Source organism: Lampetra planeri, chromosome 10 (genome assembly GCF_965212315.1).
Source record: "Lampetra planeri chromosome 10, kcLamPlan1.2.h2, whole genome shotgun sequence".
Classification (NCBI taxonomy): Eukaryota; Metazoa; Chordata; class Hyperoartia; order Petromyzontiformes; family Petromyzontidae; genus Lampetra; species Lampetra planeri.
The window spans coordinates 3,107,554-3,120,033 of record NC_136116.1 but is presented as its reverse complement, the minus strand read 5'-3'; the positions used below and the strand labels follow the sequence as shown (position 1 = coordinate 3,120,033).

Genomic DNA, 12,480 nt, shown 5'->3' with positions numbered 1-12,480 from the left:
AGCTTAATCATAAATAATAATTGACAAATCGATGCATCGATGCTAAGCCTCTATCACTGTCACGCAAAACACGGCTACCGTTCTCTTTGTGCCGCTTCACAGCAATCGGCGTTCACGAGCCAGTGACACGACGCTACATAACTCTGAATGGCACGAGAAAAACAAGCACTGCCCCCAGATGTTTCGCGCAACAACAACAAAAACACGAGACGAAACTTTGCAGTTGCGTCTCACCTGGTCGAGCTAAGGACACTGACCGAAAGAGATTCACGAATAATTCACATCACCGGCGCCGAAAATTAACGACCAAAAATGTCCCATGCTCTGAGGAACAACGCGACGAGACCGTGCGAGTGAATGGACGGCGCAACCGCTCCACCGTCGCGCGAGCGCGTGCACGAACTTGGCGTCGCAGCCCGTCGGCGTGAAGTCGAGCTTGTGCTTGGTGCGGAATATGATGTTGCGTGTGCGGATCTCCAGGATGGACGGCGGCTGCAGCGGCGTCGCCACGCCGAACAGTGCCAGCTGCGGCGGAGTCGGCGAGCCGTCGAGCCCCCGCTGGTTCTGCCCGTGCAGCAGCTTGAGCCGGCCCTGGATCAGCAGCGCCTGCAGCCAACCCCGGGGGCAACGTGGCCAGGATGCGTTAGGGGCTGGGCGCGTTAGAGGCAGCGCGCGTTAGGGGCAGTGTGCGCTGTCCGAACTCCACTTCCCGTGATGCGTTTTTTGCGGTCACGATCGACGGCTGATGTGACTCCTGTGTTCGACGTGTAGACAGCTACAGCCGCATTTGTTAATCGTCATCATAATAACGATTTATGACACGTGCATATTTCACGAATTAGACGCAATGCTTCCATTGGGAACTCATAAGCACGGAGCTAGAGCTCAAAGTTCCTCGTAAGCCACCTTGAACGGGTGAGGGGATCCTGAACGGCTGAGAGCCTGAATGAGTGAGAGCCTTCAGCTGTTGCTTGATGCAGGTCATGGTGGTGGTTAATTTAAATGTGTTCACACGTCAACTTAAATGATCCCTCAGGGATCCACGGTAGTGCCGAATGCAGTTGAATCAAAGTGGCCCGAGTTAAATTAACTGTTAAATAAAATTTACTAATTATGGGAGTTTTATTTAGCACTCGTCGATGACCAGGCTGAGCCCATCAACTCACTACACTTGAGAATTACGGAAGGCTACAACTTAAATTCAAACTCTGGATTCTCATCATCAATGTCTTCTCCCGCACTGCGAACTTTATACATTCGCGGTTGGCGAGTGAGCCAGCGGACGGCTTCGGAAGCATCCTGGTGAATATCAGACTTTGTTTCAGTCACCGATGCTGTAAATTTAAAACGAGTCCACTTATAGACCTACGATGAGATTTATCACAGTCGTCAATCCTTCGCGACTGAGTAAACGGCAATAAATCCGAGTCTAGAGGTGCAAATTACAAGCAGCTGCCGCTCTCATCGGGGCTGGGCCCGGCGGGCGTGTGGGTGAGGAGGGGTCGGGCCCAGGCAAGGCGTGTGGGTGAGCAGGGGTCAAACCTTGACCCGGCCGGGCGTGTGGGTGGCGCGTGGTGGGGGGGGGGGGGACAGCGGGAGGAGAGGGGGGCAAGTGTTCACCAGAAAGCCGGACGAGTTGTCCAGCAGGCAGCGGAAGCGACACATGAACTGGCGCTCCAGGAAGGAGGAGTTCTCGGGCGGGAGCTGCTGTGGGTGGAACGTGGTGACCGTGCCCGGCCCTTGCTCCACGGCCGCTCGCCCGTCTGCGGCGATCAGAGACAAACGCCCACTCGTCCGCCATTCCTTCATTTGTTCGTTTGTTCATTCGTCGACTTTATTCGGGACCAGGTGAGAGCTCATTCAGACTACGAGTCTCTTTTGCAAGGCAGAGCTGAATCATCAAGTTATTTTTGACAATCCACTGCTGGACGGAGGGGGAGGGGGGGTGGAGTTTGACCACACCTCGCCACGTTGGCCAGTGTGGGCCGGTGAGGGGAGCACCCACCCACGGACCAGTTCAGATGTCGCTCGCCACCGATGTGAGAGGCCGCACGGTGCCTGGATCACCGCACCGCAGCTCCACCCCTTCAATTGCTTTCGCTGAATATTGCAGCAGTGCAGCACAATCCACTTCTGGGCTGTACTATGCTAATGCTCCCACACATCTGAGCTGGTCTTGGACACGCCCCCCCCACCCCCTACTTTCCCATCCCACCCACACTGACAGGCACGGTGAAGTATAGCCAAACAACGCCCGTGACCCCGCATGGCATGGGGAGACCTCCACCCAGCAGTGATTTCCCAAACCGGCCGCGCGCACAAAAGCACACACACACACAAGCACACACAAGCACACACACGCGCACCTTCTCGGTAACATTTCATCCCCCGTGTGCGTACGCCGCAGTTTTTGATCTTTCACACACGTGTTCCGTGTTGTTCCTCGTTACCCAGGTCCTCCCCTTGAAAGGAGAGAACATCGCTCTCAGTGGGGCACCCCCCCCCACCACCCCCACCACCCCCGCCACTGTCGCCCGCGCTAAATCAACGACGCCGTCGACCCGCTCGTTTTTCTCGCCTGAGGGCAGCCCCCCGGAGACCGCCGGCCGCTTCTCACCTCCTTGGCTGCCGTCGCCGCCACCGCCGCCACCGCCGCGGGCGCCCTGCATAGACGCAGGGTTGAGCGCCCAGTGCAGCTGGCGGCGGAACTCGCCGCGGTCCTCCGTGTGGACGAGCTCGTACACGCTCTGGTGGACCACGTCGCACTGCGGCGGCGGCGGCAAGAGGGAGGAGGTTCAGAGTGACGCGAGAGCGGGCGCAGCGGTTGCACACCGGCGCGATACGAGTTCCCCGAGAACGAGCGAATTGAATGGGTGGACCAAAGCCATTTGCCGTCGCAGCGCCAAGGTTCAGTTTAGTGCTGGACACAACCACATTTGTCAATGTGATTTGTAACTTTAATCCTTGCCCATGTATTGATAGTTCAATTGTAATGTTATTGAGGGACTGTGTGTTGTCTAGGTGTGGACGGGGACTGTTCATCTTGTTGTTTTGCTGCCTTGCCCAAGCTTGAAAGTTGGTGTACTTATGCAATTTGAATGTACATACTTAATATATTTATTTTATTTATTTTTAGTGATCTGCTTACCTTTCCTACACTTTTGCACTCCTATCGTTTTGTTTTGTTTGTTGTAACTTTTCTCACCCGCCCCTACTGAACGCTTCATAGCTCATCGGATTTCTCCAGGATAAATACAGATTCTGATTCTGTCTCCCATCTGCTCGGTTTTTGCTAAACGGCCGCTCGCTTCGTCTGTCGTCATCCATAGCCCATCGGCAATGGTCGCCGTACCCGGGGGGATTTCATTTTCTCGCTGAATATGATTTCGAGTCGCCCGTGGACTGGCACGCGTACGTGACTGGTAGCTGCGTTCATAAACGAGAGGTACGCTTGGATGTGGTGTGTGCGGGAATGGAAACCGAGATGTCATCTCCCATGCCTGGTATGCAGGAGGTCGTGGATTCGAGCCTGACCCTGATGCCTGTTGTATATTTGAAGTTTGCATGTCTCTCTCCCCATGGTCGCGTTTTTCCCTCCACATTTAGAAAGATGTGCTTCGAGTATTTGCCTGCTATAAATTTGCACGTGATAAGCCACTTCGCTGTGCTATCATTTTGTGGCCAGGTCGCTTCTGAAAAAGAGCTACACAGCTCAGTGGGCCTTACCTGGTAGAATAAAAAATTGTTTAGTAGTTTTTTATGAAGCTCCTGGTCGTTACTCGCCTACCTGTAGGGCCCCACGACGCTCAAGCATGGACACATCAATCTCTGCGCTGAAAAGGTCACCTACGTGACCCCTGCATGACTCTCCTGTCCCCCCGGCATCACGGAAACTTGGCGAAGGGATTGACGGATTCGCTCCGACGCGAACGAGCGATATGACCTCCTCGACGGGAGGTCAGGAAACGGCGCCGGAGGCGGCGGCGGCGAAACCAGCGGAAACTCGGCGAAGAGAAGAAGAAGAAGGCGGGAGCGCAGCCCACCTGGTGGAAGCCGAGGTACTCCTGGATGGTATGGGACGTGTAGAAGACAAGCCCCTCTGCGGTCACCACCAACGCAAAGCCGTGCAGCGCCTGCACACGCACGCGACACAACAAGGCGACGAATCTCAAAGCGCCGCAGGGGTGTGCGCGTCACAACACACGAAGACAAAGATCGCCCGTATAGCCTTAATAGAGTGTTGGGGCAAGTGCTGCTAGCGAGCACCTATGAAGGCCGCCACGGCACGCGAGGGGGTGGGTGGCTAACCCCACGCTGTTTGTCTCCCCAGTGTCGATGTCTACACACTGCACCAGGTACTCATTTGAGGCTGAATCGACCTAGGGGAGGACCAGGCCCGGTTCAGATAATCGTGAGCGGGAATCGAACTTGGATCCGTGGCGCACCGCTCTCCCCTGCACTCACACACGCGCACAGTGCAGCTGTGTGCGTGTGAGTGCGGCTGTCATTTTATATAGACATTGACGTCCGCTAACGCGTCACACCCCAGAGTGGAGTCGGAGAGGTGTTGGCCGCAGCGCTCGCGCGCCAACCGCTACACCGCCGCGACGCAGCGAGGCGACAATCTGAAAGCGCCGCGGGGGCTGTGCGTGGCAAGAAATGGGCACCAACACCGTGCACGCGACGGTGCTCACGTACTCCGCGGAACGCGCACGCAAGGGGGGCGGTGGCTCCGCTGTTCAGGGCGTGCAATCCGGCGACCCGAGCTCGTTTCTTGGCCGCGGGTAACATCGGCGGTGAGCGATGACCGAAACGGTCCCGGCCGGCGTGGCAAAGTACGATCAACCAGTTGCCTAAAGCCTCACGCAGCACGGGGAGGCCTCCTCACCCAGCGATGGGTTGACAAAGGTACACGTGAATCATCGTGAGTTGACGCTGTGATTTTGGGCTCGCTTTGATCCCCAGAGGCACTGGAGGTGGCTGCGCAGTGCACTAACTACAGCGCCACCGTTTCACCCTGCAATACCATACGTTGTAAACATCCGAATCTCCCAAATTAATAATAGCAAAAGAAAACTCGTAAAAAATACATGACCTTTATAACCTGATATTAGTATATCCTTCAAAAGTATTAATTGGCCTAACTTTCTTAATGCTCTCAGGATGTTTATTTCCCCATAATTGACTCTGCTGTAATGTCGTTGCTGTTGTGGTCTTAATTTTACTGTCACGCTACAAGAGGATATTTATTTATTACGGTCACATTTCTGAGAAAGGCCCGAACCTTGCCAGAAATGGATTCTCCTGCCGTAATTGATTTGCATTCGAGAGTTTGGGTAGCAGCCCTGTAAACGTGGCCTTGTTTAAAGGGGGGGAGGCGTTCTTCAGTTCCCCCCCCCCCCGCCTCCAGACGTTTGGTGGTGAGGGCAATCACCGGACAGTCCCACCGAGCCGTCCTCGGACCCGGCGGTAGCCACCGCCAGGTCCGAGTGGGTGGCTGTCCCTCCCCGCCCCCCCAGGGCCGGATGTGACATAAAGAACGAAGCACGCCCCTTTGATCACCGCTTCAGAGAACATTCTGCCGCGCTCGCCGTCCTGAGGCCATGCCATTTTGCTCGTTCGTTATTTAAAATCGTCCCTCCCTTTGAGCGTACGGACGAGCCAGACACGGCGCCACTGTACGCGTCGTTCACGCGGAATGTTGCAAACTTCACCCTCGAGGGAACGGCTTCTGGGGTGTTCCCAACGTCGGGAAAAACTCTACACGGTGCAAACGGCTCCGATCGTAATGATGACAAATACCAGAGTGCGCCTGGTGGGACAGGCAATATATATTGTTTTCAGTGCCACAAATGTATTCCTCGAGGCTGCTCAGAAGGTTATTGATGAGTACGTGGCTGACGTGTGTGCAGGCGTAGCGACTGCACCGAGGCCCAGGTGGCTACACGGAGGTTGGGCACAATTGCAGAGGGGGTGGGTGGGGTGGGTGAGGTGCCCCATATAATTAACTCGCTCGACTATTATTACTATCTCTATCACCCGGCTTCGCCCGGGACTTGGATTCTTGTCTTGGATTAATACACGGCCTACGCGGAGGGTTGGGGGGGGGTGTGTGACGTCAGCAGGCACACTGCGTGACGCTGCCGGGTGACATCACAGATGTGACGTCACAACTCACTTGCCGAGCAAAATATCTCCATTATTGCGCCCCCCCCCCCCAAAAAATAGAAAAGTTAATTTTTATACTTTTTGCATTGTGTACAGTCTGGACTCTGGAAGCTACCCACATGCCAAATTTTAAGTTTGTTGCATGTTGGGAAGTATGCTAAACATTTCGAACAGACACACATTCACAAATTTCCCTGTTATATATATGTTACTCATGGGGCTCTGCCAACCACACTGTGCCGCTCATGAGCATGGCTGCTGCTGCTGCTGATGAAGACGATACATGGGTAAGGTCCTGAGAGGTGGCGGCAATATGGAAATGATAATGATGATGATACACCTGGCCCTCAAACCTCAGGGCGGATGGTATGCGCACACGGGGGTTGATCAGCGCTTGAGCCTGCGATGCCAAAGTGCCAAAGCAGGCAGCCTTCCCTTGCTGCAACCCTCCCCCTCGCCACCCCCGCCGAGCCTGGACAGGCCATTCGTCTCCGAGGCTTAGTCGTCCCACAAGCAGTTTATTGTGCGAGTGCGGCCATAGCCAGGACGGCGGGAGAGCACAAACTGACGCCTGGCAGTGGCAGGGAGCTGCAGGTCGCAGGGGCACGAACTCCAAACTCCAAGCACAACGCTCCCGGCAGCCTGAATCATCATCAACATCATTGCCATATCGGCAGCAGCAGCCATCCCTCGTGCATGCTGCAATGTAAAAATCCACGGAGCTCGTGCCCACGAGCCAATAGCATCGCTCCACTTCCTCGGATGCTTCAACACAGGACAGAACCCCCCCACTGCCAAACCACTGGGCTCAAAGGTCAACAGTTCAGTTGTTCTTTGCGCTGTATTCTAAGAAACAACTCGTCATAGTCATCATCGGCAGCCATGATCTATCCACTGCTGGATGTAGGCCTACCAAAGCCATCGCTGTCTCTCACGGGATCGCGATGCAACATTCCATTATACTCCCGCGCACGCTGCTGTCGACGCTCCATTTCCACGGTGGGCGCCCCCCCCCCCCCCCTCTCGGGCGCACTCTCTCCTTTGGCTGCCGTTCGTCTCGGCCAACGAGAGAAAGTTTGTTAGGCCGCTCTGGACCCACAGACGGCGTTTGTACGCTGTCTGCGCATGTGGGCAACCACAGCGTTAATCCTGCCAACGTGTGTGTACGGCATTCAGGGATTAAACACTCGTAGGTACGGTGTGATCAATGCACCCGATGCCTCGACACAAACCAAGAGGATCAATGGGCACGACAAGTAAGTTGGCTGCGAGGGCTTCTACGAAGCGGTGGTCTTGTACGCCTCAACAATGATATCGGTCGCCGCCCCAACGTCCGACCCGGTTCACGGACACCGGCAAGTCAACTCTGCGCCACAGCTCCGGTGCTAGGGGGGGATACTGGGTCAGGCCGCGCACCACAAAATCTATCTCTTTGGCCGACCCAAGTTCCCTCTCCTCAGCGCGGTTTATCACTGCTACGGTGCCCCCCACCCCCCACACACAACTGCTATGCTACTCCCCCCCCCCCAATCCAAGAGGAGCTCGAGCCGGGCCTGGCTTGCACCGACATAACTCAACATTCCAGTACGCCCCCCACCCACCTCTGTCCATGCACTCTCACGGGGGCAAAGCAAGGACTGCCAAACAAGCACTGCAAAAATGCCTCGCAGTGACAAATTTTAAAAAATTTAGGGGGGGTGGGAAGACTCGCAAAGCGGCAAACGGGTGCAGCGTCGCGCAGGTCCGCGCCGTTGCGTCCTGTCGTTGAGACGCGACGCACGGCCGGAGCGCTGGCGAGGCGGCGCGTTGGCCTGCATGAGGCTCCGAGGCAGAGTCACGCATTCTTGCATGTGGTTTCTATAATTGTGGCTCCGTGTGCCAAGGCGCTATTTGCACGCTATACCCATCCCGCCCTCCCGCCCGTTTGTTCGCTCGCCGCGAGGGGTAAGGTGGAGAGAGAAGCAAGCGTGGGTACGGCACAACGTCGCCTCTCCAACTCCTCTCTGGACACTGACGCGTAGGCGGACGTCAATATCGAGAGAAAATGACAGCCGCAACCATGTACACGTGCTGCAATTGTGCGTGTGTGTGCGCGTGTAAGCACCTCGGTGCTTGCTAACAGCACTTGCCCCTACAGTCTGTTAAGGCTATACGAGGGATCTTTGTCTTTATCTTTGTGTGCGCGTGTGCGTGTGTGCGTGTGTGTGTGTGCGTGTGTGCGTGTGCGTGTCAGTGTGTGTGTCAGTGTGTGTGTGCGTGTGTGTGTGCGTGTGTGCAGTTAATTGGGGAGAGCGGCAGTGGAAGCAGCTAGCGCGCTGCGCTACGAAACCCGGTGAGCCGAGTTCGATTCCTGCTCACGTCCAACAACAGCGACGATTATCTGAACAGGTCCTGGGCCTCCCCTAGGTCGACTCAGCCTAAACTGAATACGCGGCCGGGCTTGGTGCTGGCCACCCACCCCCTCGTGTGCCGCGAACGGCCTTCATAGGTGCTCGCGAAGAGCACTTGGCGCCAAAAAAAGTCCGTTATGGCTATACGGGGGGATTCTTTGTTTTTCTCTGGTGCGGTCAATTGGTCAGGTCGGATATGTGACGGTGCCCTGAGAGTAGAAGAGAACGCAGACAGGTGAACAGATACACAAATACCTGGCATCGCCCATGGGGGCGAATCGGAGCGATGAGCTCACGCTCGGAAATCTGACGGGCAGCCAAAGCAAGCGTTGGCTGCGCGGCTATTTCGTCTGGCATTCCAGATAAACCGAGCGAACTTTCCACTGACAAGGAAAGAATTACCCTCCGCAAAGCTTTCATCTGCAATCTATAAACGAAGTAATCTCTATTTGAACAAAACGTTATTTTTTTTATAATTACGTAATATGTAAATTGCTGTAGGGCTCGCGGCTCACGATTGGAAGCTTCTGAGTTCAAATCCTAGTTGGGCGGGGGGGGGGTTGACACAGCCCATCATCCCTCCGGGGTCGATAAAGTGAGTTATCCTTTGGATAAACTCCCACCCACCTGAGGAATGTGGAATTTCCACCACTGACTCAAGGCTGCACAGATGAGATGAGCATTTCCCCTTCAATGCCCATATGAGTGGGATATCCCTTGTTAAACTTTTATATTTTATTTCCCAGAGGGCACCGGTAATCACACAAGGGTCTTAACTTCACTGCCATATCCCACTACGTTTGTCTGCACCTCTGACGCGTTCTGTTCCGACTTTTGCCGTTCCTCCGCACGGATCACTCCGCCGTTGTTGCTGTCCTTGTTCTGTGCTGATGGCACCACGGACCTCCCTTCGCAAAACCTCGCCGGGCAACCGACTACTCGGGACTTTCCCCGTACGAAATAAACCCCAATCGATGCTCCACCTTTGTCACGTTCACGGCGGCAGCGTTACCGATGGCTTCCAAGATTGCGTGTCCTTCGTGGAATAACCCGCCACAACAAAAAATACCCAGGGGCCCGAGCGAGCGATCGAGCGACTGAATCGCTGGGCGACAGCCAATGCGACGGTGACCTCACGCGGTGCAGAGTGGAGAGTCGGGGGGGGGAGGCGGCTGCTCTAATGCCCACCGCCGGCGCCGGCTGGGCGGGTGTGCGGGCGGGAGCGTTGCCCAGGCACGCTCGCGTCTTACCTGCAGCAGCATCTCCCCCTCGGGGAACGCCGCGGGCACGTCCACGCGGCTGCTCGGGACCCCGTAGACGGCAATCCCGTTGCTTAGGTGGCGCTTGTGGTTCACGGCTGTGGCGGGCGGGGGAGGGAGAGCAGGGGAGGAGGAGGAGGTGGTGGTGGTGATGCGAGGGAGGAGGGAGGAGATGGGGACAAGGTGACATCAGCCACAGCGAGCCAAGGTGGCAGCTCGCAATGACAAGTGACGCTGCGTTTGACAAGGGTTTGGCTTCCCCCCCGACGCCCCCTCCCTGTCCCCCCCAACGCTCTTATGAGAGCCGAGATGCCGCTGAGGATTTGTGCTCTGCGCTCAAGGGTCTCGATACACAGATGCAAAACCAAACTCGTGTTATTATTCTCAGCGTCAATGTTTGTCTCTGAGCAGTAACGCCACCTCCTCCGTGCGGCGCTGGTAGGGTCTGTAAACGTCAACGCACCATCGTTATCTCCCTCGCCTGCTCTACAGGAGGTCTGGGTTCGATCCCGGATCCTAATTGGCTGCGTCAGGTGGTGGCGGGTTTCACGACGCATTTTTATTTACGCGATCTACTAACCCAAAAAAAACCTCTATTATGGACACCTGTATATTTGGAATGTGCATGTTCTCTCTCCCCGTGGTGGCGTGGATTTATCTCCGGGTCCTTCGGTTTGCCCTCAACACAAGTGCGTTTAAATCATTGGGCTATTACTATGAATTCCCACGTGTGATGAATGAATAAGTCACTTTGATGAGCGATGATTCGTGCCCAGGTCGCCTCTGAAACCAAGTCGATAGCTCACTGGGCATTACCTAATAAAATAAAATAAAATTCACCTTGTAGGTGGGGAACCTACGGCCCCATGGGGCCAGATACGCACGGCCCACGGCTTCGTTTCGTACGGTACCTCGGCAAACATGAGGTTCCAACCACTTCGGAACGGCCCGCAAAACGATCACTTATCCGTCACTGCGAAGCATCTTAGCCACGCCAATCGGGTACCAGAGGGGACCATTGTGGACCTGGCAACAACACTGCGCATCAACTCGCAGCGAGTTCAGTCTTCGTGTAGCTCCGAGCACACGGCCAGAGCATAGCAGAGCGCCGGCCGTGTAGCGCGACCCGCTGTTCAAGTGTCAACCGACATGCGCGTGCCCGCACGGGGAGATATTAAAGTGGTTATTCGGCCCTCGGTACGTAAGAGGGTTTCCCCACCCCTGGCTGGCTTCCTTACTCCGCTTTGTTTGCCGCTTTGCCCACGAGGGTTCGGCGGAGCGGAATGGGGAACGGCAAAACGGCCCTGCCATAGGCGACGCGCGTCGATAAATTAGCGAGTGAAACGCAGAAGAAATACACAACGCACGTAAACACACACACACAGTAAAATTAACAATGTGTGAGCAAAACAACATGAGGAAGGAGAAGTGGAATAAAGAAATACTGTAGTCATTAGCGAAAACACGGGCACGGGCCCGAAGTTAAATATTAATAGTACGCTGGGAAAACACATCACGTGACTGCGCGTTGACGCTTCGGGTCAGAGCCAATATTTCGCATCTGCTCATGGGAGACTCTCACCCAGGACGTGGCCATAAACGGCGCTCTACAGCTCGCCAAAGTGAGAGCGGCGTGTGTCAGAGTCCAGGACGAGGGGGGGGGGGTACAGCACGGTACCCGCGCGTGTCTCCGCTGGCCACACGAGGCCAGAGCGGCGATGGGGATCGCGCCGCGTGCGGCCGGCCCACAGCCGCCCGCGTGAACCGGAGTTGCTACCTGTCCCCATTTGTTGTGGTCGCTGTGTCCTGGGGAAATCTGTAAGTCGCTGTCCCGAGACATTGAACGTGCCAGTTTTTTTTTTTGTCGGTTGCATGATAACAGAGCACTCGAGATAATGCGTTTACAAGTGCAGTGACGTTAATGGAGCCACTATGGCGTATAGCGTCAGCTGCTGTTACAAGAGTGTAACGGTGCGTCTCGAGCCTCTCTCTGGCACCGGAGTAGCTATGGCGTGGAAGCGGGACCTAGAGGGCATGGTTCGGATGACGGTCAGAGAGAGGGCATGTGAGGACGTGACAGTCTGGGCGACCCCGAGAGGGCACGTGACCGGCACAGGGTAGCGAGGGGGCCCAAAGGGTGGCTTGAGGGACACGTGATGCTCGGTCAAGAACCTTCTGGTGAGATCCAGAAGGGGGCGTGGCCGAAGGCGGAGCGAGACCACGCGCTCGGGAGAATAAAAGGGAAGTGACGAGAGCAATCGCGGCTGTCTGGCTTCTGGAATCAACCCGCCGTGCTACGATCTTCAGTCTTCGGTCGTCACGTTCGGCATCGTGGGTCAGGCAGTACGTTACTGACCTGACACGGTTATGTAGCTACCCTGTCGGGATCTAGTTAACTGTTGTACGTTATGTAGTTACCCTGTAGGGGTTGTCGAATAAACGTGTTGCCTCCAAGTTCAAGTGTGTGTCCCCGTGAAATACACTACACATGCAGCTCTCTCCCCTCCTCTGCTGCTGTTGTGATAAACTCTGCTTCCCGTGATAAGAATGTCCCAATTAAATGCACTGCCCGGCAGACTCAGAGGCTATGCCACGGTGTGGCTATGACACTGGGTGCCACCCACGATCACAAGGCAATGTGGTGGTGTGGTGCACGCCACGCG

At 55.6% G+C, this 12,480-nt stretch overlaps 1 protein-coding gene across 1 annotated transcript in view; it reads right to left on the bottom strand.

The window, feature by feature from the left end:
- Positions 1 to 12,480, bottom strand: part of LOC144720848 (uncharacterized) — a 54,383-nt gene that overhangs the window by 22,812 nt on the left and 19,091 nt on the right. The window contains 5 exon segments of the mRNA XM_078597937.1: positions 404 to 606; positions 1,621 to 1,763; positions 2,618 to 2,765; positions 4,044 to 4,133; positions 9,809 to 9,915. Of these exon segments, the coding sequence (XP_078454063.1) occupies positions 404 to 606; positions 1,621 to 1,763; positions 2,618 to 2,765; positions 4,044 to 4,133; positions 9,809 to 9,915 (691 nt within the window).